The sequence below is a fragment of the Silurus meridionalis genome, chromosome 4 (genome assembly GCF_014805685.1).
Source record: "Silurus meridionalis isolate SWU-2019-XX chromosome 4, ASM1480568v1, whole genome shotgun sequence".
Taxonomy (NCBI): domain Eukaryota; kingdom Metazoa; phylum Chordata; class Actinopteri; order Siluriformes; family Siluridae; genus Silurus; species Silurus meridionalis.
Genome location: NC_060887.1, coordinates 28,309,490 through 28,335,922, shown reverse-complemented (window position 1 = coordinate 28,335,922; position 26,433 = coordinate 28,309,490). Strand labels below are relative to the sequence as shown.

General features: G+C 38.5%; 1 protein-coding gene across 1 annotated transcript; it reads right to left on the bottom strand.

Annotated features, from left to right (window-relative positions):
• Positions 1-126: 126 nt before the first annotated feature.
• Positions 127-22,415, bottom strand: pogzb (pogo transposable element derived with ZNF domain b). Its single transcript, XM_046847219.1, is given in 21 exon segments — positions 127-2,378; positions 2,699-2,732; positions 3,015-4,451; positions 6,699-6,811; positions 6,905-6,958; positions 7,165-7,305; positions 8,500-8,617; positions 8,620-8,695; positions 8,871-9,005; positions 9,139-9,285; positions 9,408-9,508; positions 15,754-15,899; positions 16,047-16,303; positions 16,423-16,505; positions 17,039-17,224; positions 19,825-20,076; positions 20,252-20,351; positions 20,500-20,663; positions 20,753-20,848; positions 21,052-21,158; positions 21,933-22,415. Coding segments are annotated over 20 exon segments (5,517 nt in total). The 5' UTR covers positions 21,155-21,158; positions 21,933-22,415; the 3' UTR covers positions 127-604.
• Positions 22,416-26,433: the final 4,018 nt, after the last annotated feature.

Genomic DNA, 26,433 nt, shown 5'->3' with positions numbered 1-26,433 from the left:
CTTAATGGCAGCATAAATGACATTGCCTCTCTGGATAAAGACAACATCTAAATATCATAAATGTAAATGTATACTTTGCATAATGATAGTTGAACTCCATGTACCTTTAACAATGATAAGTTTGGATGTTTTAAATAATCTGTTTATTTTTTAAATAAATAAAAGCAAGCAGAAAATAACTCGTTTAGAGGAAGAACTGTAAATGTTTCTGGCAAAGTAAATCCAAAGCAAATAAAGTCTCATCTCTTCACATTTCACTATTTCAGTTTACACCCAGTGGTCATTATGATCATTAGCACAAAGACATATGGGTAAAAAACATGATCCATGTTTACTTGGATGGATGAAACAAACCATTTATATACAAGAGATTCACATCCAATAGCATAAATGAAAAAATAGTTACAATCTGGAAGGAAGTACAAATAGTTTAAAAAAGGATCAACACATCTATTCTCATCAACTATAGTCTTATGGAATAAAATTTGAATGGAGGTTAAGACAAGTTCAGCTCAGAATAATTATTAGCCATAATTTGACATTAAATAATTACTGGCTATGTTAACCATTTCTTTAAAATACCTGTAGCAAATTATCAATTTGATCAAACATCCATCTGTGCTAGAACAATGTCCTGACAGGGTTCTAAAGTCTCTGCTTTCTCAATAACATGAGGTATGACTGGTGACTGTGAGGAGTTTTCTGGAAGAAGGGGAAAATGTCTCTCTGACGTCTCACTTAACAACTCTAATCCAACTTTTTTCGCTTCCTGTGCTTGTTGTTCAGTCTCTATTTTCTCATTTTGTGTTATTCTGTGATGTGATTCTTCAAGTCCTTTTTGCTCTGCCTGTTCAACACTGCTTTTATTTTCACTGATTAGGTTTTCTTTTTTCTCTAGAATGCCTTTGACGTGTTTCTTTAAGGACTCCTCCTCTGACTGTGACTCAGAATCGATTGCCTCAGGCCCAAGCATGGCTTCTGTCAATGTATTCAGCAGTTTCAACTGAGAATCAGCCTCTTTTTTACATTCTTCGTGTTCTGTGATAAGTCTGGAGAAGCAGAATGAGTGCTGAATTATTTGAGGCCTGCCAGAACAACAAGCCAAGGCCTCCTCTAACCAAGACATAAGTCGTCTAGCCAGGTCTTCAGGCTTTAGATCAGCTGTTTTGTTTTGGGTTATAAAATGAGACCAGCGACACAGCAAAAACTTTTTTAGAACTGGGCGCACACACATTTCCAAAGGCTGACGTTGACTGCTGCACCCGGATGGAATTACCATAGGTAAGGTCTGGGTTCCACTCAAGGTAGACAGGAAGTCTTCCGTCATATGGCTATGATGGCTATCAATAACTAGCATGGCCTTATTTCCATTCTGAGAGTTTAAATACTGCTGCCATACGTTAGCAGTCCAGATCTCTAATTCCTCTTTTTCTGAGAAACCTCCAACTCTTGCTTCAAGTTTAACTATGTCTGACAGCAATTTGCTACAACCTTCTAAAGAGGTGCCTTCAATAAATAGCATTGTGGGCAACACTGTACCATCTGCCAGCACTGACAGATAAATGTTCATCCATGGTTTTCCAGTGCCTTCTAATTGGAATGCAGTGTCTTTGGAAGTCGATGTATCAACAAGTCGGTCAAAGTCAACAAAAATCGAAAGCTCATCCATAGTACCAACAGCAGAAAGAGGAATATTGTGTGCTTTAATCTGTTTATGCACAAATCCTGTGAAATCCCTGCAAACTTCCTCCATTCTGCATGGTAGCTGATGACCAGGTATGCCAATATAATGCAAGCCCAGCTTGTATTGAAGCATAAAGGTCACTGCCCATTCATAAGAAATACGAAAGGAACTGCTTTGATTAGTTTGACTGTGGATCTCAGAAGCTTTCTGAAACAGGTTCTCCTCTCTGATAGGATGCTGCTGCTCTCTCTGGACTAGTACCCACTCCACCAAATGATCCAAAGCATCTCCACTGTTACTGCCGAGACCCTCACAGTCTAGTCTTTTCTCTTTGTCTTGAAGCCAAGTCCTAATAAGCTGAGGTTCTATATCCATATCCTTGGCTGCTTTCTGGATTCCAGAACACAAAGCAAACAGAAGAATTCGGAGCTGATGCACAGACAGCATGTCCCCAGTTTCTTGAACAGGCTTTGGAGAATTAGGCATTGCTGCAGACTCCTTGCCTTTGTCTTCATCTTCATTCTCATGGGGCTCTTGCTGACTACTATCATCTGTCTCAAACTCTGAATCTGATGACCCCAGAGGGGCCAATTCCTGATCAATGTCTTCATTCATCCCTGAGGAATCCGCCATTAAAGAGTCACAGGGAAGGTTTTTAGGAGAAGTGGTGTCCAATGCAGGCTGATTGTGTTGCCTGAAAGAAGATACAAATGTATTATTGTATTTTCTGGACTGAGGTCTACAGAGCACTCACCTAAAGTCACTTGTATGTTTGGAATGATTAAAAATTCAAATAATATTAAGTCAGTAGTGATTTTGTGTATATGTCTAATTGTGTTCTTACAATGTGGACATAAAAAAAAACTGGCTACACATTGTACATCACCGTTTGAAATTTGCTTTATTGTCATATGATTTTTGCTTTGGCAACTAAGCTAGCATAACTAATTAGCAATATGGGTTATTATACACCATTTCTATTTAATTACTCCCATACAAATAGCAAAGATGTACCTGTTAGGCGCCACAAACTCAATTTTAGGATTACCTGTGGGGAAAAAAAGGTAAAGATATCATCTGGTAATTATTAAATAGAAAGTGTTATTACTTTTAAACTTTGTTACTTATACATTGATTTTCAGACATTAATGCAATTTGAAATCTGCAGGATAACCATGGTAGTCCCAGAAGCATCAGGTACGCTTGCAAAGCCATACACACTCTCATGACGCTGATGCTCTGGGTATCAATACTTACATTATCTTGCCCTAAAATAACTTTTGTTAAAATTGTCTGACCACCTAAAACATTTTAGAAGCTTATGTCCTACCCTCAAGTCTCCGCTGAATCAACTGGTCAGTGTTTATTTCCTTCTTAAGAGCTTGTCTTTCCGCACATTTGGCCAGCTGGTATCCCAAGCGTTTTCGGTAGTTAGCCTGAGAAAAGTGGCCTCCCTGAAGCCATCCGGGTGGGTTGCCTTTCCGAGTCTCTCGTAGTACAATAAAGGAGTTAATGATGCTCAAGTTGACAAGGAACCAGAAGAGACATCGCCAGTTTGTGTCCAGGACCAATCCTCCGAGCTGGTTGCAGGCCAGGAGCTGACTGCAGATGTCCACACCACGCATGTTATCTTGCAGCAGCTTAAAAGCTAGTGGTCTTGAAATGGTAGAGAGTTCCCCTGCCTTACTGGTGGATCTTCTCCACACTTTGTCTGGCTGGCCAGCCACAGCATTTGTAGAAATGCAGACCATTTCTTTTGCATCCTTCCATCTAGTAACCAGCACAGGGGGGTGCTCCAATTGAACATAATCCCCAGTGTTCTTCAATGCAGGCTGATCCCAGAAGTCTCCTGGAAGGACTGTGTCACATGTGGAGATGGAGCTGGAACAAAATATGTTCTTTTTGTGTAACTCCTTCATTAGGGGAAGACTTGTTAGCAGGCTTGATATATATATCTGATGATATCTACTTTCAAGGCCCTTCACAAGATATGGTACAACCAAACTCCCCAAGTCTCTGTTCTTTTTCTGTTTCGTAAGGATTAACAATTTATGACAATACCCAGACTTTGAATCACATAAGAGCCATATTCGTGGTTGAGAGTTTCTACACTTTTCCCATTCAGCCGCATTCTCATGGGATCTCAGTAAAGTTCGATCAATGGTCAAACATTTGTTTGGTTTGTAAGCTTTGCGCATGCTGGTTTCCAGGATTTTCAACATTGGCTGGAAGAAAGAAAGCTTGTCCAAGTTGTGGTGGTCCTCCTTTGCAAGCATGCTGTGCATCCGAATATGCAGGCTGATCTGCTTGAAGCGTGCTGCAGACATAGTCCTGTAGAATGTGGAACAGCTATGATAATGCTCCCAGGACCAATACATCTCTGGCTCTGGAAGAACTTGCAGCCCCATCAGAATGGACAGGCCTATGAAACCTTTGACCTCGTCACTCGTAAGTGACTGCCAAGTGGGGTCACCTCGGCCTACATAGCGCTGATACTCAGCATAAGAATTGGTCTCTTTAGCAATCTGCTCTATGAGGCCATCAGGGAACAGTAGCTGGAAGTACTCAAGGACATCACTGCTTTTAGACATTGAATGCTGTGGCCCACTGCTGTCTGTGAATTCTGGCACAGATCCTCCATCACGTGGAACACTCCAGTTCTCCAAAGATAACCAGTCAGGCTTTGCCTCAACATCATTAGCTCCTTCCACTTCCTCCTCCTCCTCCTCCTCCACCTGGCAGAACTCAATATCAGTCTCCAGACACTCTGTAGGGGAGGGGAGGGATCATAGGAACACACAGTTAGTCTTCTTTTTGGAGCCTTATGACAACTACTACTCCACTTTATAATTATATGTTTAATGATAAAGTGGTTCCCATGTGCCAGTTAGGCCTTTTTTTTTTTTTAAGAATTAGGAGTTTAAAAGCAGTTGAAAGTTCCTCGATGTACAGTCCTTTTTTAAAATTAGTCACTGATAAAGTATTTTTAGAAACACTTGTGGCTTTCTTCATTCTGATGGTAAACAGCAGGAATTGTATAAGCAACATTTTTACAGTGTATTTTACATATAGTTATGCTACTATATTATGATGCTTTTCCACTAGGATGCAGAAAATTCATGCCAATGTATAAAATTATTAAATAAAATATATTCAAAAGATGGACCAGAAACAGTAGACATCTAGTATGGCATTAACAATTTTTTTGCGGATCAGCCCAGCATGAATAATGCACAATAGTGGAAAATGTCATTAGAAAATACTACAATTAAGCTACACCTAATAACTACAAAAGGCAGAATGCATGCAAAGTTCCACAGTAAACCAAATAGTGATTCCAACAAACAGTGCAGTCTGTACATGAACAGTGCCATTGTGTTCTTTACTTGCAGAAAACAAAACAAAAAACAAAACAAAATACTCAGCATGAACAATTAAAATATTCATAACTACACATTGACCATCATAACTGACACATTTGTACATAGAATCCAAAATGGTACATTTGTAAACTGAACGCTTGTAAATGACATCTGTACATTTATTTACCATTTTTACTCTGTATATATTGCATTATTTAACTCTCTGGTTTACTATTCTGTACTACATTGTGTCTGTACTTCTCCTGCACTAGTCAAATTCCTTGTGTGTGTGTGTAAGCATACTTGGTAATAAAGCTTTTTCTGATTCTGATTTACATGAATTATTAGTGAAAAATACAGAAAAGCAGTTTACCATGATACTCAGAGAAATAAAAAAAATAAAAATATTGCTTCATTTACATTTGTGGCATTTAGTAGACGCCCTTGTCCAGAGCGACGTACAAAAGTAGCTAAGTCTGGTGCATTGTGGTAACAGTCTAGGAGATTCAGGCATGTCAGCTCAGATTTAACAAAATCGCTATAAAGAGAAACTTATTTAACTGTTTAACCTCCTTCCATCACGAAGGAGATACAGGAACTTGGGCACCAGAACCAGCAGGTTCAGGGACAGCTTTTTTCCATCCACCATCACACTACTGAACTCTACACTACACCACTAATCACTACAAAACAAAACACTGTATATAACCTTTGTACTATACATGTACATATTACATACTTTTCTATTACTCATTACATCAGCACTATTTTTAGCTATGAATCTTTATATCATTACTGTATATTCTGCCCAACATTTCATTCATTTGTGTATATAACCTGTGTATATATATATATATATATATATATATATATATACACACACACACACACACACACACACACACATATATATATATATATATAGTAGACTGTTTATTTGACTTGCTAATTACTCTTCAATGCCATAGCCTTAAGAACCATTCCTGTACTTCTTAATGATGTCCACACATCTCTGCACTGTTACTGCCTTATATTTATTCACTGTACATATGCTTCATATTATATATATATATATATATATATATATATATATATATATATATATATATATATATAGTAGACTGGTTATTTAGCTGCTAATTCTTAAATGCCATAATTTTTTAACCTTCACTTCTGCACATTACTCTTTAATGCTATAGCCTCAGAACCATTCCTGTACTCTAAATTGATGTCCACACATCTCTGCACTGTTACTGACTTTATATTTATTCACTTTACATATGTTTACATATTTATCACTTGCTGTAAATATGCCATATATTTATCTGTACTTTTGCACGACTGCTACATTTTTGCACTTCTGGTGGATGCCAAACTGCATTTCGTTGCTGTGTACCTGTACTATGCAATGACAATAAAGTTCTATCTATCTATCTATCTATCTATCTATCTATCTATCTATCTATCTATCTATCTATCTAATGGCAGAATAAACTTGCAAAATTAAAGTCGAGCTAATGTGCGAAAAAAAAAAAATCATATTAAAGTAATTGCTTTAAACTGCTGAAGCAAAATCACCCCAAAGACTGCACCAAATGTTCAGTTTCTTAAAGAATGAACTGTATGTTTGCAATATCTGAAATCATACTCACCTTTTAAACTGAAAACACAGCAAGAGTGACTTGGGAATTGGGCCAAGTGTTTGGCCATCAGATCTCCCTCAGTAGTCTTGTAGTTACACCAAACACATGTTAGCTTTAACCAACTGCAATATAAACCAACCTTCAGCAAACACATCAGAGCTCAGTTTGTTCATTTACACCTACTAAAAAGATGACCATTAAATGAAAGGCATTACCTCAAAGATCCTTTTTTAGAACGAGCTTTAGGTGTTCTGCTTGAAACATGATTGCTGAAATAAAGTTGAAACAAAACTCCAGTTACCAGACGAATAACCTGAGTAAAGATCCTCTACTTATTTATGAACATGCCATTAAACTACACAGTAAGTAGTACAACAAACACAAATGTGATATTTATGGCACAGTATAGAGGCACATAGTATTTGGTTCTTTTCTGATATTTGGTAACATGCACAACACAGCTACACTGACTTACTTGATCATGTGGTTGGCATATGCACGGGAGCAGCATGTGCTGTATTTGCACAATGAGCAGTGCACGTATGTAGGATAGTGATTGGCAAAATCAGGGATGTCAAAGGTGCACTCAACACACTTTTGTCTCCCTAAAAGTGCTCTATGGAAACAAATACAATAATCAGTTTATTAAGGAGTACCCATTCTCTCTCTCTCTCTCGCTCACGCACACGCACACACACACACACACACACACTAAGCCATACCACATCTTGTCACAGGAGAATTGGGTATCGCTTTAAAAGGGTACAAAATTTGGACCCTAAAGTAAATCCAGCCTGAGCTGGATATTAATCTGTTTAACTAAAATCTATAATAGTGTTCTAAATGTCTTAAAAGTTTTATGTTTTAAAGCATTATATTACATTTTTAATAAAAGATATAGTAAAGTATACAAAGACATACCCTTTAATGTACCACCTCTGTGACAAGCAATGATACAGTTTAATACCATATTTTCCTGAATTGTTGGGACACAACATTAAATATTTGGAGCAATATGCAGATCCTCGTCGTCTTAAATTGTAGTAGTGCTGTACTAATGAAGGAAGCTTATATCTTGTTGGAAATTTACTTCACTGTAAATTTCAACCACAACAATGCAACATTTAAGAACTCCACATGAAACAAAACAAAATAATCAGAAGATATGGGTTTAAAGAAACACATTTTCTGTTTGTTTTTTGTTTCTACAAAAATAAAGCAAGTATAAATGCTTACCCTTTTTGTCTCCTTGCTAGTCACTTTTATTATTACATCATCTTTACTTGCTGTTGTTCTCAATAAAAGATATTATGCCTTTGGAATATTACTTCATTCAGCTTTTAAAAGCTATTTCTGTCTTTCTATTTACTACTTCCTATATAACGGTATCCTGTTACAGAGGATCTTGGACGAAGAAAAATTTAATCAGGCTGCTGCTGTTGGTGCTATTTTATAAATATACACTACTAATGTATATTTTAAATAGCATTGAATTCAATGGGATATTAAAGTCATTTGAAGCAGAGAATACAGTAGGACTTGTTAAACATCCTGATATGGTCTCAGTATTAGTTAAAAAAAATTAATAAACCACTCTCAGATTAAACTACCAATACGTTTAAGTTTAATAATACATAATTTAATGCCAACCACATTTGAAGGACAAACGTATATTGCTGCCAGCCTGTTGGGATTGTACAGTACTGTATTGTATTGTTCTCCCTTTAAGACCTACAGCTCCTTCTAGTGGACAAGACCTTAACAGCACATCTGAAAGTTTGTCATTATATTTAAAAATATATGAAATTACCTATATTCCTGGAACTTGGTGAGGAAGCCATACATTTTGGTGATCTGCTTTTTGCCAGGTCCACTGCTCTGTGTTGCCAGTGAATTCTGTTCAGTAGTAGCTTCACAAGTGCTTACATTCTCTCAGTGCCTTGACTTGTTTTAGGACTTGTTAGACCTGCTGTTTTTCGGTGCCCTGCATACGCTCTAATGGTCACCTAAACAGACAGGACAATTGAAAACCCTAGCTACAAAACCAGAATAAATCCCACATACATCTCCCCAGGCTGAAATACTTTAGAATATTAATAATACAGTATGTGATAAAAAGAATATAAAACAATGCTACTGAAAGTTTAGTGTTTGGATAATATTTTGGGTATTAACACGTACTTTAGTCCCAGCCTGAAGCCCTTCCAGAGGAGCTGGCTTACGGAAAGTCTTGTGGTGATTGATTTTATGGTCAACCTTTTCTTTTGTGAAAAGAAACTGAAGTCGGCATTTGTTGCAATGATAAACTGAAGATTTCTGCAAGCAAAGACAATTGCCAAAAAAGATATACTTTTATAGGGAAAACGTTGCACCCAATTTGTGTATTTTATTTGTTGTTACAAATAACAGTTTATTTGTAAAGCTATATTTACCGTACACCCATATTTACCTGATGACGAGCAAAGTGCTGCTGGTATGTACCCGAGTTCTTAAAGACCTTCAGACAATAAATGCAGAGCAGGTAGCGTGTGTCCTCATGCCATGTGCAGAAGTGATTGTGCACATCAGAGTAGAATGAAGATCGATACTGGCACAACTGTTTAAAAAAAAGAAAAAAAAAGAACAAGGCGGTTTTTATCTATTTAAATAGATAAAACACCTACCAAAATGACTATAGGAAAAAAAACAACAACTACTTCTTCATGAAATGTAGCTCACCTGACAGACATATGGCATTTCTCCAGGTTTGTGAGTGTTCTTCATGTGCTGTAGGAAAACAGGCTCACTCTCAAACGCCCACTCACAAATTTTACACCTGGCTGTACAAAAAGAGACCCAATCATGACTCCAACAACAACGAAACAAAAAACACAGAACACCAGTGATTTACACGTGAGGTTTGAAATGATCTTAAAAAGTGGAAGACCAGAACATGATGTTTGATAGATCTGCATGTAGATAATTGAAGGTCGTTCTTTCAAACATTAAGCATATTATATAAATATATAGAGTATATAAATCGAACCCAGCCATTAGGGGGGCACAAGCCAGTGCACTCTTAGTGCCGGTCCCAAGCCCGGGTAAATGGGGAGGGTTGTGTTAGGAAGGGCATCCAGCGTAAAACATGTGCCAAATCAAATATGCGGATCACAAAGGAGAATTTCATACCGGATCGGTCGAGGCCCGGGTTAACAACGACCGCCACAGGTATCGTTAGCCGACAGGGTACCGGTGGAAATTGGGCTACTGTTGGCCGAAGGAGGAGAAGGAGAGGAGGAAGGCGTCTACAGAGACGGCAGGAAAAGGAGCAGTGTAGGAGAGTAGAGGTTCGGGTTGGTACTTTAAATGTTGGTACTATGACGGGTAAAGGGAGAGATAGCTGATATGATGGAGAAGAAAGGTAGATATGCTGTGTGTTCAGGAGACCAAGTGGAAAGGAGTAAGGCCAGGAACATTGGAGGTGGTTTAAACTGTTTTATCATGGTGTGGATGGGAAGAGAAATGGTGTAGGGGTGATTCTGAAGGAAGAGTACAGTAAGAGTGTAGTGGAGGTGAAGAGAGTTTCTGATAGGGTGATGATCGTGAAGGTGGAAGTTGAAGGATGATGATAAATGTCATCAGTGCCTATGCTCCACAAGTTGGCTGTGAGATGGAGGAAAAGGAAAGATTCTGGAGTGAATTAGATGAAGTGGTAGATGGTGTACCTAGGAAAGAACGATTGGTGATTGGGGCAGACTTTAATGGGCATGTAGGTGAAGGGAACAGAGGTGATGAGGAGGTGATGGGTAGGTATGGTTTTAAGGAGAGGAATGTGGAAGGGCAGATGGTGGTAGATTTTGCTAAAAGGATGGAAATGGCAGTGGTGAACACGTATTTTAAGAAGAAGGAGGATCATAGGGTGGCGTATAAGAGTGGAGGAAGGTGCACACAGGTGGACTATGTGCTATGCAGGAGATGCAACCTGAAGGAGATTGGAGACTGTAAGGTGTTGGCGGGGACAGTGTAGCTAGACAGCATCGGATGGTGGTCTGTAGGATGGTTTTGGAGGCGAAGAAGAAGAGGAGGAATGTAAGGATTGAAAGAAGAATAAGATGGTGGAAACTGAAGGAGGAAGAGTGTAGTGTGAGGTTCAGGGAAGAGGTCAGACAGGGGCTCGGTGGTGGTGAAGAGGTGCCGGATGATTGGGGAACTACTGCAGGAGTGATGAGGAGGCAGCTAGAAAAGTACTTGGTGTGACATCTGGAAATAGAAAGCAAGACAAGGAGACGTGGTGGTGGAATGAGGAAGTGCAGGAGAGCATTAGGGGAAAGAGGTTGGCAAAACAGAAGTGGGATCGACAGAGTGATGAGAAAAGTAGGCAGGAGTACAAGGAGATGCGGCAGCAGGTAAAAAGGGATGTGGCGAAAGCCAAGGAAAAGGCATATGAGGAGCTATATAAGAGGTTGGACACTAAGGAAGGAGAAAAGGAGTTATACCGATTGGCCAGGCAGAGGGACCGAGCTGGGAAGGATGTACTGCAAGTTAGAGCAATAAAGGATGGAGAGGAAATGTGTTGACTAGTGAGGAGAGTGTGTTGAGAAGGTGGAGGAGTATTTTGAGCAGCTGATGAATGAGGAAAATCATCTCATGTGGAGTTGGTGAAGCAGGATGTAGATAGGATTAGTAAGGAGGAAGTGAGAGCAGCGATTAAGAGGATGAAGAATGGAAAGTCGGTTGGACCAGATGACATACCGGTAGAAGCATGGAGATGTTTAGGAGAGATGGCAGTGGGTTTTAACCAGATTGTTTAACAGGATTCTGGAAGGGAGAGGATGCCTGAGGAATGGAGAAGGGTGTGCTGGTACCGATCTTTAAGCATAAGGAGATGTGCAGACCTGCAGTAACTACAGAATTAAGTTGATCAGTCACACCATGAAGTTATGGGAAAGAGTAGTGGAAGCCAGGCTGAGAGAAGAGGTGACCATCTGTAAGCAACAGTATGGTTTCATGCCGAGGAAGAGCACCACAGATGCCTTATTTGCTTTGAGGATGTTGATGGAGAAGTATAGAGAAGGACAGAAGGAATTGCATTGTGTATTTGTGGATTTAGAGAAAGCGTCGACAGAGTGCCAAGAGAGGAGTTGTGGTATTGTATGAGGAAGTCAGGTGTGTCAGAGAAGTATGTGAGGGTGGTGCAGGACATGTATGAGGACAGTGTGACGGCAGTGAAGTGTGCAGTAGGTACGACAGACTGGTTCAGAGTGAAGGTTGGACTGCATCAAGGATCGGCCCTGAGCCCTTTCCTGTTTGCAGTGGTGATGGACAGGTTGACGGACGAGGTCAGACAGGAGTCTCCCTGGACTATGATGTTTGCAGATGATATTGTGATTTGTGGTGAGAGTAGAGCAGGTTGAGAAGAGCCTGGAGAGGTGGAGATATGCGCTGGAGAAGGGGAATGAAAGTCAGTAGGAGTAAGACAGAGTACATGTGTGTGAATGAGAGGGAGGGCAGTGGGTGATGCGGTTGCAGGAGAAGAGGTGGAGAAGGTGGAGGTTCAGGTACCTGGGGTCAACAGTGCAAAGTAATGGAGAGTGTGTTAGAAGTAAAGAAAAGAGTGCAGGCAGGGTGGAGAAGAGTGACAGGAGTGATTTGTGATAGTAGGGTATCTGCAAGAATGAAAGGAAAGTTTATAGGACTGTGGTGAGACCTGCGATGTTGTATGGATTAGAGACAGTGGCATTGAGTAAAAGGCAGGAGGCAGAGCTGGAGGTAGCAGAGCTGAAGATGTTAAGGTTTTCGTTGGGAGTGACGAGGATGGACAAGATTAGAAATGAGTTTATTAGAGGACAGCACATGTAGGATGTTTTGGTGACAAGGTGAGGAGGCGAGATTGAGATGGTTTTGACATGTGCAGAGAAGGGACATGAATTATATTGGTAGAAGAATGTTGAAGATGGAGCCACCAGGTAGGAGGAAAAGAGGAAGGCCAAGGAGGAGGTTCATGGATGTGGTGAGGGAAGACATGCAGGTAGTTGGTGTGAAAGAGGCAGATGTAGAGGACAGGGTGGTATGGAGACGGATGATCCGCTGTGGCGACCCCTAATGGGAGCAGCCGAAAGAAGAAGAAGAAGAAGAAGATAGATCTCTGGAGTTTCATAGCTACCCATGGGACACAGCTTTTGCCACTATCCAGTTGAAGAAAAGTATTAAATAAGTGTAAATAAGTCTTCTTATCTCAATAGAGTAGTGAAAATAAAAAGGGCAGTAGGATTGGCTTATCCTGACTGCTTAGTCATGTGCAAAATAAAGGAAAGAGACAGTATTGTTTAATCAGCCCAAAAATACACTGGATTTCCTGGCTTGAGGTCAGAAATTACAAGTTGTGACCTCCAGCTGAATGCTGTATTTTTGTCTTTTGCTGATCATTTTCAGTGCATTTGCATATTTGTGTGTCTGTACAGTTTTCAACATTAATAATACTTATTGAATTCAGAAAACTTGATTTCCAGCCAATATAATTTACACTCCGTTGTTTGAAGTACAAACGTGCGTTGTTTTTACATACTTCCCACGTTATTTTTCCTTAAATTTTAGTTCAATATTTCTGCATTTATATCGTACAAAACATATATTTTAATAAGTGAGTACAAATTTATACTGCTTGTTTTTCTGTCTTTACAGAAACAGGTTTGAAACAGGTTTAAACTGAGATCTGAGCTGAAATCCTCTGAATATATCCTCTGCATGCGCGCACACACACACACACACACACACACACACACACACACACACACACACACACACACACACACATATATATAGAGTACAGACCAAAAGTTTGGACACACCTTCTTATTCAAAGAGTTTTCTTTATTTTCATGACTATGAAAATTGTAGAGTCACACTGAAGGCATCAAGGGCTATTTGACCAAGAAGGAGAGTGATGGGGTGCTGCACCAGATGACCTGGCCTCCACAGTCACCGGACCTGAACCCAATCGAGATGGTTTAGGGGTGAGCTGGACTGCAGAGTGAAGGCAAAAGGGCCAACAAGTGCTAAGCATCTCTCGGGGAACTCCTTCAAGACTGTTGGAAGACCATTTCAGGTGACTACCTCTTGAAGCTCATCAAGAGAATGCCAAAAGGTGTGTAAAGCAGTAATCAAAGCAAAAGGTGTATATAATTCCATATTTAATTCCACATGTGTTAATTCATAGTTTTGATGCCTTCAGTGTGAATCTACAATTTTCATAGTCATGAAAATAAAATAAACTCTTTGAATGAGAAGGTGTGTCCAAACTTTTGGTCTGTATTGTGTGTGTATATATATATATATATATATATATATATATATATATATATATATATATATATATATATATATATATACACACACACACACACACACACACACACACACACACACACACACACCTCTATCGATAGATAGATAGTCTTTTCCCATCCAAGATCTGTTCACAGTATCTCACAAAAAGTGAGTAGACCACTCACATTTCAGCAACCACTGTAGTATATCATCTCCAATACTATAAGAAAATACTATAGAAATAAAACACATAGTAATAAATATATTTTGGAGTGGTCAATGTGTGGCTTGTATAGCAGTACAGATTTACTGTTCTCTAAAAAATAACTCAATATACAACCATTATTGTCAAAATAGCTGGCAATAAAAGTGAGTACACCCTGAGTAATAATAACTGTTGCTGTGTAACCATGCAAACGTACTATTATTCATGTTCATGCTTTTGTCTTCTTGACAGGACCATACAAATCTGTGTATCTTGTATTAGAGCAGTTAAATTTGATGCTTTGAGTACAGTTCTCTCAAAGAACTCTGAGGCTTTGAGAATTAGAATTGTTGCTCTCCACAAAGATGGTAGAGCCTATAAGAAGATTGGTAACACCCTGAAACTGAGTTACAGAACAGTGACCAGGGACATACAGAGGTCTTCCAAGACAGGGTTTCAATCAGAGAAGGCCTCACAAGGGTCGATCAAAGAACTTAACTCCCCGTGCTGTGCATCAGGTGCAGCACAAGTGCTGCCAGCATTGCTTTAGAGTTTGCAGAAGCGGAAGGTCCGCTTGTCAGTGCTCAGACCATATGGTGCTTAATGTAACAAGTCAGTTTGCATGGTCATAGTCCCAGAAGGAATCCTCTTCTGAAGCTGGTTTAAAAAAAGCCTGCAAACAGTTGCTAAAGACAACCTGCCCAAAAGCACGAATTACTGGAACCATGTCCTGTGGTCAGATGATACTAAGAAAACACTTGTTTGGCTCAGATGGTGTCCAGCATGTATGGCGACGCCCTGGTGAGGTGAACCAAGAAAATTGTGCCTCGCCTCAGTCAAGCATGGTGGTGGTAGCATTATGGTCTGGGGCTGCATGAGTGCTGCTGGTACTGGGGAGCTGTGGTTCATTGAGGGAAACAAGGATTTTAACATGTACTGTGACATTCTGAAGAACACAAATTCCTCCCTTCAGAAACTGGGCTGAAAAGCAGTTTTCCAACATAATAACGACCCCAAACAGACTACCAAGATGAGAACTGCCTTGCTGAGGAAGCTGAAGGTGCCAGTGATTGAGTGGTTGCTATACCTGAACCCTATTGAGCACCTGTGGGGCATCCTCAAGCAGAAGGTGGAAAAAGTGACATGTGTCTAACATACAGCAGCTCCGTGATGTCATGATGGAAGAGGATCCCAGCAGCAACCTGTGCAGCTCTGGTGAATTCCATATCCAGGAGGATTAAAGCAGTGCGAGATAAAAATGGTGTCACACAAAATATTGACATTTGGACATGTTCATTCAGGGTGTACTCACTTTTGTTGGCAGCTAAGTATTTTGACAATACAAATGCCTATATGTTGAGTTATTAATTATTTAATTAATGTTGACTGTAAATATATTTATTTATTTATTTTTACTATTAAAAGAGAGAGAGGAAAAATAAAAAGATCGTGGATAGTAAAAAACAATAAGTCAAAACTGAATGAAAAACCTATCATGCGTGCTTTAAAATGGGTACATGTATATGTATCTTAGTAGTAAGACATTTTCCTTACTAGTTGACTCTAAAACAGAATGAACGCTCTCCACGTGACACTGAAGGCGCAATGGAGTTGGAAACTGGCGATAACAGTGCTGGCAAGATGTGTTTTCTTCACTCTGCCGTTTCACGTCTACATGGAGCTTCATGTGGTTCATGAGCCTGCAAGGAGATAAGAGGTTTGAAGTTGCTGCAGTTGACCAGACAAAGAAAACGTCACAGTTCTAATGATCGTCGTCATATTTCATACTTTTTAGCCAAAACACATTTTAATCCCTGCTTGAATTAACAATTACATCTATTTCAAACCTGATATTGTTCTTCTGCTTTTTGCCACATGTGAAGCATCTGAAGGATAAAGTCTCTTTTAAGTTGTCTGTGGGCACATATTCTCGATTTCCCTCATACGTCCCATAATAGAAATCATCCACCAACATGACAATCTTGGACTGATGTTCTCCTGGACTTTCAGTTTTTATTTTCACAATGGGGCTGCTCTTATTTTGCTCTAATTTTGTGGGTACTTCACTCTTTACACTTGTATGAGTCATGTCTGGACAGCAGAACTATGGGGAGAAAAAGAACATTTATAAAAAAAAACCCAAACAAAAAAAACCATTATGATTAACGTCTTTCACCAACCAAAACGCTATATCTAAAGTCAATCATGCAGTAGGGTACTTACACACATATGCCCCCGGAGTGCCTCCACCATTTTGAACTGGGCTCCACATCGTGGACAAGCGTAAGATGCAGATACAGAATTACCTAAAATAGGTCATTGTCACACATTTAGCTAGTTACACATATCCATGTATTAATGTTCCAAACTGACAATATATCAGACCTGCCAACTCTATAAGGCGTGGTCTGTGTAAGCCATTACTTTAACGAGATAGACTGTGATTGGTGGTACAGACTTTCCTCCTCAAAACAGTTAATCAGTGTTATAGATTTAACAAGCAACCGTTGGTTTTGATCTAAAGCACACTTTATTTATACAGTACAACTTTGTAAACATGTGTGGAAAGGAAAAAAAAAAAGAGAGGGTTTCCAGGGGTGTCAGCTAATAGAGCTAAAAATTCCTACGCAAATTTAAATCATTCCAGATTTGCAAGTAAATTGCACTAATTAAAATTTTTGAGTTATGATTCACACCAGTGTACTCAAACATTAAAAAAAAAAAAAAAAAAAAAAACCTACGGTTGTATTAACAAATACCCAAAACTGGACTTTCAAAAAAAAATATGTGCAGTTGTGTAAATACAAAATGGCAGATCTATAATTTACCCCATACATACCTTGAACAATGCTGCTCTGAGCTACAGGAATAGCTGCATGGACAGCAGCAGAGCCCGAGCAATTAGTCTTCGGATTTCTCATAACGACAATGGTCTGAGGCTGACTCACAGTAGGGATATTGACGGAGTTCATGATGTTCATCAGATTCTGCATGTCTAAGTTGACACTTCGTGGTTTGACAGTCACTGTCAAGAACATAAGTTAAAGAGATTAACATTGCACCAAATAGTTCACATGATGACCATCACAACATGTGTGTGTAAACAAGGCTCTGTGTGAAGATTGGCGTAATACAATCTATGCACGATCGCTTCAGTGTTTTGTCTCAGCCAGCTCAGTTACATCCACTTGTAGTGCTGTTTTCGCTATTGATAATTGTGTGAAGATGGTTAAGATAACATCTTACAAGAGTTTTCAGTAAATTATGTTAATCGTATCAGGAGGCAGTCATCTGTCACACCCAATCTTAAGAAAAAGAGAATTACATCGACAACTTTAAGGGGGAGATATATATATACAGTACAGACCAAAAGTTTGGACACACCTTCTCATTCAAAGAGTTTTCTTTATTTTCATGACTATGAAAATTGTAGAGTCACACTAAAGGCATCAAGGGCTATTTGACCAAGAAGAAGAGTGATGGGGTGCTGCACCAGATGACCTGGCCTCCACAGTCACCGGACCTGAACCCAATCGAGATGGTTTAGGGGTGAGCTGGACCGCAGAGTGATGGCAAAAGGGCCAACAAGTGCTAAGCATCTCTCGGGGAACTCCTTCAAGACTGTTGGAAGACTATTTCAGGTGACTACCTCTTGAAGCTCATCAAGAGAATGCCAAGAGTGTGCAAAGCAGTAATCAAAGCAAAAGGTGGCTACTTTGAAGAATCTAGAATATTACCTTTTTCAGTTGTTTCACACTTTTTTGTTATGTATATAATTCCATATATAATTCCACATGTGTTAATTCATAGTTTTGATGCCTTCAGTGTGAATCTACAATTTTCATAGTCATGAAAATAAAGAAAACTCTTTGAATGAGAAGGCGTGTCCAAACTTTTGGTCTGTACTGTATGTAATATATATATATATATATATATATATATATATATATATATATATATATATATATATACACACACACACATACACATACACACACACATACACACACACACACACACACACACACACACACCAAATCTAGCTATTTCAGCGTTTCTGACAATTCATACTTTTTTTCGGATTATTTGCATTTATTTATCTTTATCGTTACATTGTTTTTTTGCATATATTGTTTGCCTCTTATGTGCTTGTTTATGTAAAAAAAAAAAAACTGACAATAAATGTTACTAACCAAGTTAAATTCTCAGTTTCTAGTAATCAGTTGAAAGGAAAATCAGGATAAGAGAACATGTTTCGAGTCAATAAGGAATACGGAGAAGCCACTGAGCTGTAGGACACAAAAAAGGCATTAGCCAAATGCATGTTTTAAACAAGTGTTTTGTAGCCTCTACATCTGTACAACTACAGGCATGGTCACTACATGGCCTCATAAGTGAATAAGTTTTGAAATGTTGGTATAATAAGAAGTACAATATATATGTTTGAAAGCTATGTTTAAAATTTATTTACAAAGGATATTGGGTCGTTCTATTGCTATTGTTTAATTCAATTACTTATAATCAAAAGATTGTATTAAAAGGACTCTAGTTCTGTAATGGGGTCTCACAGCATTTGTTCTTGTAATGCTGGGACAGCAGTGTGCAACAACACTGTTGCGCTACTCTACCTGGTGCCACAAACCAAAACCAGGGTGTTTCAGCTAATCATCAATTGCTTATTAGAATTATATATTAAATAATAATCAATAATGTAGTACAAACATTATTAAATACAATACTCAAATATTTAACATTATTTTATGATCTGTGATATAAAGAGAATTAATAAGAAACAGAACACAGTCCCTGTTCCACCTTTCTTGTCAGTTTCTACACTTCTTTAAGGAGATCTTTAGTCTAATCTAGTGCATTACCAACCGCCACAGGTTCCAGAACTGAACAATAATCAAGTTACAAATGCTAGGCATCCATTGACACAGGGCTTTCTTTCTACTCCAGTGGAAACCTCCTGGCTCTGCCTTTAATCTGCAACAGAGTATTTGTTCCAGTGGAATAATAAAGGTCCTGCCCATTTCCTCAGCAAGCGACGCCCTTCAGGAGTTGACGGCTCGATCGGATCATCAGTAATGAAGTGACAGCTGCAGACTTTTGTATTCAGTTATTTTAAATCTCTCATGTCAAATGCTGCATATCCACTTTCTGAGCAGTTCTTCGTCCACAGGAAAAGTGTAAAAACTTATCACAGAGTTCACCTTTGAGGAGGTCAAAACAATGTTCCAAAGGCCAAAGTCTTCAGACCGTAGAACTTTCTGGAAGCCATTACTATAACGATATAAATATGTGTGTGGGTGTGTTGATTTATATAGTTTATATAAACACTATTCAAGTATATAATACTTAAAGTGTGTTTAAAATAAAATAAGTTGTATCAAAGCGCTTTGCTGATAGTACGCCACGCTATAGGAACGCACTATATGGAAGTTAAGTCGCTGGCTGGGATTCTACCGGAAATACTTAAACGTCTGTGCTTATAGTTCATTAATGTCTTCAAAGAAGTACCAACTACAATAGGATACCATTCAGGATAACAACCTAAACCTCCTAAACTTCAATATCATGCACAATACATATTAAGAAAGACACCCACATTTAAAGGTTGCTCACCAATTTTAGTCTGGGTGGTAATGGGCAGTGACTTCGGTTGAGTGGAAGGCTGGGAGCTTGGGACAGACGCTGCTTTTGGCTGGCTGGTTGGAGCTGTGTTTCTGATGGTGAGGGTGGCAGGAATCTGCATGGCAGTGAAGGAGCCTGGTGCCTGTCCCCGCGTCACTACAGGAGTGCTAGGCCTCATCTGAGCTTGAGAAGTTATTATTTGAGTTGTTCCCACTGCTGGTTTAAAAAGTCCAGGTGCACCAGCTGTTGCAAAAATTCAAAAGTTCAAACAAAAATCATAAGCAAACAACTAAAGCATGTACCAATACTACTAATAATAAAGGTAACAATAAATACAGTAATAAAACAAACTTTTGTCTACTTCTCACAGTAAAGCAGCAGAAATATATATTAGCCCGATATTACAGAACTACCATACCTTGGACCAGAGTAATGGGTCGAACTGTTTGGCCTTGCTGAACATTTAACACAATGCTCACTGGGCTTTGGCCTGACTGGATATTCTGTACAGGAAAGCTCTATCAAACCAAAAAGATTGCAAAGCCATTAAAAAAACCAAACAAACAAACAGATATTTTGCAGGCGATTTAACTAAACAACCAATGCTTCTACATTGTTCCATTAAACTGATGTGTGCCTAATTGAAAGTTCAATATTAGTCTGCACCTGTGTGGTCAGGTAGATGGGCTGGCTGCTACTAGCCCCAGATGAAGTGCCAGGAAGAATCACTGGGGATAAAGCCACAGATGTCAATCCACCAGTACCTTGAGTCAGGATCAACTGCTGCCCTGGTGTACCTTTGGAGATGCTTGCAGGTAAAGCTGCTGGCACTGGAAAAACAATAAACAAACAAACTCAAACATTGCACGTTTCTGTGACAATAGAGATCAGTCTAAATGTGCCTGAATGGGAAACTTACATGGATTAGTTAGCATCTGGACAGTATTCACATTAGTGCTGGCTGGTGAAATGCTGGAAATCACAACTGGTTTGGACGCAGATGGAGTTACAGATCCTGAGGGTATACAAAAAATGATGAAAAATTACTTCAGTGCAAAGAAAGGAACAATTAAAAACTTTTTAAAGAACCATCAGAATTGCTGATTGAAAAGAAAAAAAAATTACCCGATTCTGACTTTTAAAAGATGCTGTAACATGATGTATTATCTCTAAATCAATGAATAAATACTAATGAAATCCTGCAGGACAGAATCTTACTTTCAGCAGCGTTAAGTGAATCATGAACCCCATCCTGATTGATTTGCTGCCATGGCTCTAGCTCCTCCTCCTCACACTCCATAAACAAATCTGCTTCCTCCATTTTACTGCAATGAAGAAAGTAAGTGTCAAAAATGAACATGCATTTTAATCATTACACTTTGTTTCTGCCATATATTGTAATACTTAAACTGAATTAGAACATCATTGGAGAATATATATAATACAAATTATTACTGTATTGTGCCACTCAACACAAAATATATTCCTAATTATTGTACTATAACAAACTTACAAAACATCACAAAAATTGTTCCTAATCATCTTATTATAATAAAAACAGTCTTAATTAATGCAAATTAACTTTGACACTTTCCATTGTGACAGATTGAAATGCACACATTTATTATTTTCTTTTATTATTTTGACATTATGCACTGAACAGCACAGACATTAACTAGATTCCTGCAGCTCTCTGCATCGACCCTTTACTGTAGTCAAATCCATGGGAAATTCTGAAACGACAGAGACTGTAAAGGGGCGGAGAAAAAAGTAGTTCCTGTCCTGTATCACAATAACACAACAGAAGCTGTTATGAAGGATTTAAAAGCCCGCCAGTGTAACTTTTAGGTTGTACAACACAACGAATAAACAAGTGCTTTCTTTCTTTCTTTAACGTGTCGGAACAAGTATGTGACTCTTCCCGAAAATTGCACGACCTCAATTGATTCGCACGGCGGAGCAGGAGCCAGCGGCCGCTTTACACCGCTGTAACCCTCCGCACTTTGTTCAATGCGCAGGCTGGATAAAATTGCGAATTTGTAACGCGCGCGCAGCAGCCAATCCCCGTTACAAACAGCGCGTCGTGGACCGTTACTCACTTTCCACACGCGTGTCTGCGAAAGCACCCCACACTCGATCATAACCAAGAAGAAACAACCGGCACGTCACCGACCAGACATCGTGATGATTTTCCGTTTTCAGGAACACCGACCGACGGTTGCGTCTCCGCCTGCGTCACATCCGGCCCCGGCGCCACGTGCTGATTGGCTGCGCGCTCGCAGGAAGCGCTATTAGTTTGTTTAGGGAACAATGAACCACAATGGAAGCCTGCGCGTTAAATATCAGATTTCCAATAACCATTGTGCAGTGCACATATTCTACATGTGTGTGTTTAAATCCTCCTGATACAATCACACGGCTCTGCTCCATCACACTGTGTGTTTATAATTAGACCAGCACACCTTCCTGTGCTTGTACAGCCAAACAGCGAGCTCATTAAGACGCCATTAAGGGATGGAGGATTGTGTGTTAGGTGTGCAATTATTGGCTGAGCAATGGCGGGCCATCTTTCGTCCTTTTGACAGATACGCGTCCTGGGGTTAAAATGGCGCACACTCGGGAAGATGGTGTCTGATAGGACGAGGTCAGGCGCGACAAGAGAAAGAAGCATGCCGTTCTTCTAGTCCTCAGAGCAATCAACTGTACATGCAAATGTATACTTAGCCTGATATATCTCAATCAGAATCGTATTCAGAATCATGGCTCTCATGCGTAGACATATTTTGCATTACAAAGTATTATGCAGATGCATTAAAACCCATTAAAGAATAACAAACAATACAGTGCTAAGATGGTGATGTTTTGGAAGCCCTTTTAGCACAGGCTGATTGAATACTGTGACACAGTTGCACAGGGGTCACCAACCTTTTTGAAACTGAGAGCTACTTCTTGGGTACCGATTACATTGTAATGTGAAGGGCTACCAGTTTGATACACACAGTTTTCAGTTTGATCTGAAATAACAAATTTGCTCAATTTACCTTTTATTATATGTTATTATTAATAATTAATGATATTCATCTATGTGAAGACACTGATCATGTTAATGATTTCTCATAATAATTGTCAACAATGATTTAAAGTAGGAAACAGCTATTTTTTTTAGAAAACTCATGTGGTCCTTGCAGGCTACCTGGTGCACAAAGTAATGGTCTATGTGGGCATGGGGGGGGAAAGTATATATATATATATATATATATATATATATATATATATATATATATATATATATAATGGTTTTCCTCATAATGTATGTATTTTTGTATATATGTATATATACACACAGGTGCATCTTAATAAATTAGAATATCATTAAAAAAATTTTATTTTAAAAATTCAATACAAAAAGTGAAACTCATTGTATAGATTCATCACACACAGACTAATATATTTCAAGTGTTTATTTCTTTTAATTTGATGATTATGGCTTACAGCTAATGAAAACCCAAAATTCAGAATCTCAGAAAATTAGAATATTGTAAAAAGTTCACTATTGGAGACTTGTGGCGTCACACTTTAATCAGCTCAGTAATTCCAAACACCTGCAAAGGTTTCCTGAGCCTTTGAGTGTCTCAGTCTGGTTCAGGTGACACAATCATGGGGAGTGCAAGACACAGGCACAGAATCCAACTTGCTTGAGGTCCAGTGTAAAGTTTGCACAGTCAGTGGTGGTTTGGGGAGTCAGTAAGGCAGTAATTAAGGCAAAAGGACCCCCTTCCAAGTATTGAGTTCATATACAGTAAAGGAACATACTTTTTAGAAGGCCAACAATTCATTAAAAATGTTTTTTTGACTGGTCTTATGAAGTATTAAATTATTTTGAGATTTGAGCGAAAATCACATTTAAAAGAAATAAAAACTATATCAGTCTGTGTGTGATGAATCTATATAATATACAAGCTTCACTTACTATTATACTACTATAAATTTGTTTTACTTTCTCCTTTTGATGGTTCATTTTTCAGGGGGAATTGTACATACACTGTAAACTCAAAAAAATTGTCATTGTTTTATTTACTACTTTAAATAAATAATACAATGACAATTTTTTTTTAGTTTACAGTGTAAACAACTGCAATCAAGCATTTGAGATAATTTGCAATAAGTCTGTTACAGCGCTGTGGAGGAATATTGCTCCACTCATCTATGCAAAATTGTTGTAATTCAGCCACATTGGAGGATTTTCGCCTTTGGAAGGTCATGCCACAGCATCTCAATAGGATTCAGGTCAGGACTTTGACTAGGCCACTTCAGTCTTCATTTTGTTTTTTTTCAGCTATTCAGAGGTGGACTTGCTGGTGTGTTTTGGATCATTATCCTGCTGCAGAACCAAAGTTTACTTCAGCTTGAGGTCACGAACCGATGGCTAAACATTCTCCTTCAGGATTTTTTTTTTGGTAAACAGCAAAATTCATGGTTCTATTTATCATAGCAATTCTTTCAGGTCCTGAAGCAGCAAAACAGCCCCAGATCATCACACTACCAACACCATATTTTACTGTTGGTATGATGGTATGAAATGCGGTGTTACTTTTACACCAGACGTAATGGGACACACCTTTCAAAAAGTTCAACTTTTGTCTCATTAATCCACAGAGTATTTTTCCAAAAGTCTTGGGGATCATCAAGATGTTTTCTAGCAAATCTAAGATGAGCCTTTATGTTCTTTTTGCTCAGCAGCGGTTTTCATCTTTGGGTGTTGTTGTGGGGTCTTTTGTAATTTGTAAATAATGGCTCCGACTGTGGTTCGCTGGTGTCCCAAAGCTTAAGAAATGGCTTTATAATCTTTTCCAGACTGATCAATCTCAATTACGTTCATTCTCATTTGTATACGTGCAGAGTGTCTCAGCGCTTGCGATCATAGTGGTCGGTAAGTCATACACACTTCTTTGTCTTTTAAATCATGTACTGTAATGAGCACTGTGCCATTAAGAGGAGGATAAAGTTATGTTTTTGTACATATGGAATACACTTGTATTTATTAATCATATAACAGGCTACTATTATCTAAGCACTGGCTGCACCTAGGGCCCTTTCTTCATATATCTCTAGCTACATCCAAGATCAAATTACACATCCAAGATCATCTAATCATGGTAATAAAATTCTGGCTATTTGGGCTTTTAGAACACACATGCAATATAATAATCAGGATTAAGCTGTTTAAGATATTTATAATAATATTTATAATAATATATGTCAAGAAACCACGATCGGCATCTCTATGATTGGCTGGTAAATAGTACAATACCAAGGAGTCCAGTTTTTTACTGTTGTATAAGTGTAAAAGTGAAAATATTTGTAGATTGAATTTAAAGAATGCTTTAAATTAAGAAAATCGTTTACCTTGTATTTTGACACTGAAAATAATGTATTTCTGGATGGACTTGGATTTTGAAGGAATGATGCGAGCAAGCAGGGTCTCTTGGGGTGTGCAGAGGAGGACGGCGGATTAAAAAAAAAGAAAATAAAGTTGGAAAGAGGAGCTTGTTGGTGTCTGTAAATGTTATTAGAGAAATAATCTCACTTTAGTATCCACGCACAATTCTTACATTAATATAATTTCTAAAACATTTTTAGAGTTATAGCTCAAAGATTTTAAGATTTTGAAGCAAAAACTGGCAGAAAGTTACTGATAAAAGTAAATGAATAATTATTTTCACCATGTTAATTGAAATTTTGTTACATATTACTTTTTTAACATCAGAGCCACAACAAGACCCACTCAAACATGTGAACAATTATCAAAGCAACAGGTCTAACTCAAACCTGCTCAGGAACAGGCCTGTCTTAATTTAGCCACATGTAAGATAGGCCTGTTCCTGAGCAGGTTTAAGTTTGACCTGTTGAGTTGGACATGTGTGTATATATATATATATATATATATATATATATATATATATATATATATATATATATATATATATATATATAGCAGGGTGTTTAAATACTTAATTTCCTCACTGTATATATATATATATATATATATATATATATATATATATATATATATATATATATATATATACAGTGAGGAAATTAAGTATTTAAACACCCTGCTATTTTGCAAGTTCTCCCACTTAGAAATCATGGAGGGGTCTGAAATTGTCATCGTAGGTGCATGTCCACTATGAGAGACATAATCTAAAAAAAAAAAATCCATTTTTTTTTATTTGCATGATACAGCTGCAAATAAGTATTTGAACACCTGAGAAAGTCAATGTTAATATTGAGTACAGTAGCCTTTGTTTGCAATTACAGAGGTCAAACGTTTCCTGTAGTTTTTCACCAGGTTTGCACACACTGCAGGAGGAATTTTGGCCCACTCCTCCACACAGATCTTCTCTAGATCAGTCAGGTTTCTGGCCTGTCGCTGAGAAACACGGAGTTTGAGCTCCATCCAAAGATTCTCTATTGGGTTTAGGTCTGGAGACTGGCTAGGCCATGCCAGAACCTTGATATGCTTCTTTCAGAGCCACTCCTTGTTTATCCTGGCTGTGTGCTTTGGGTCATTGTCATGTTGGAAGACCCAGCCTCGAC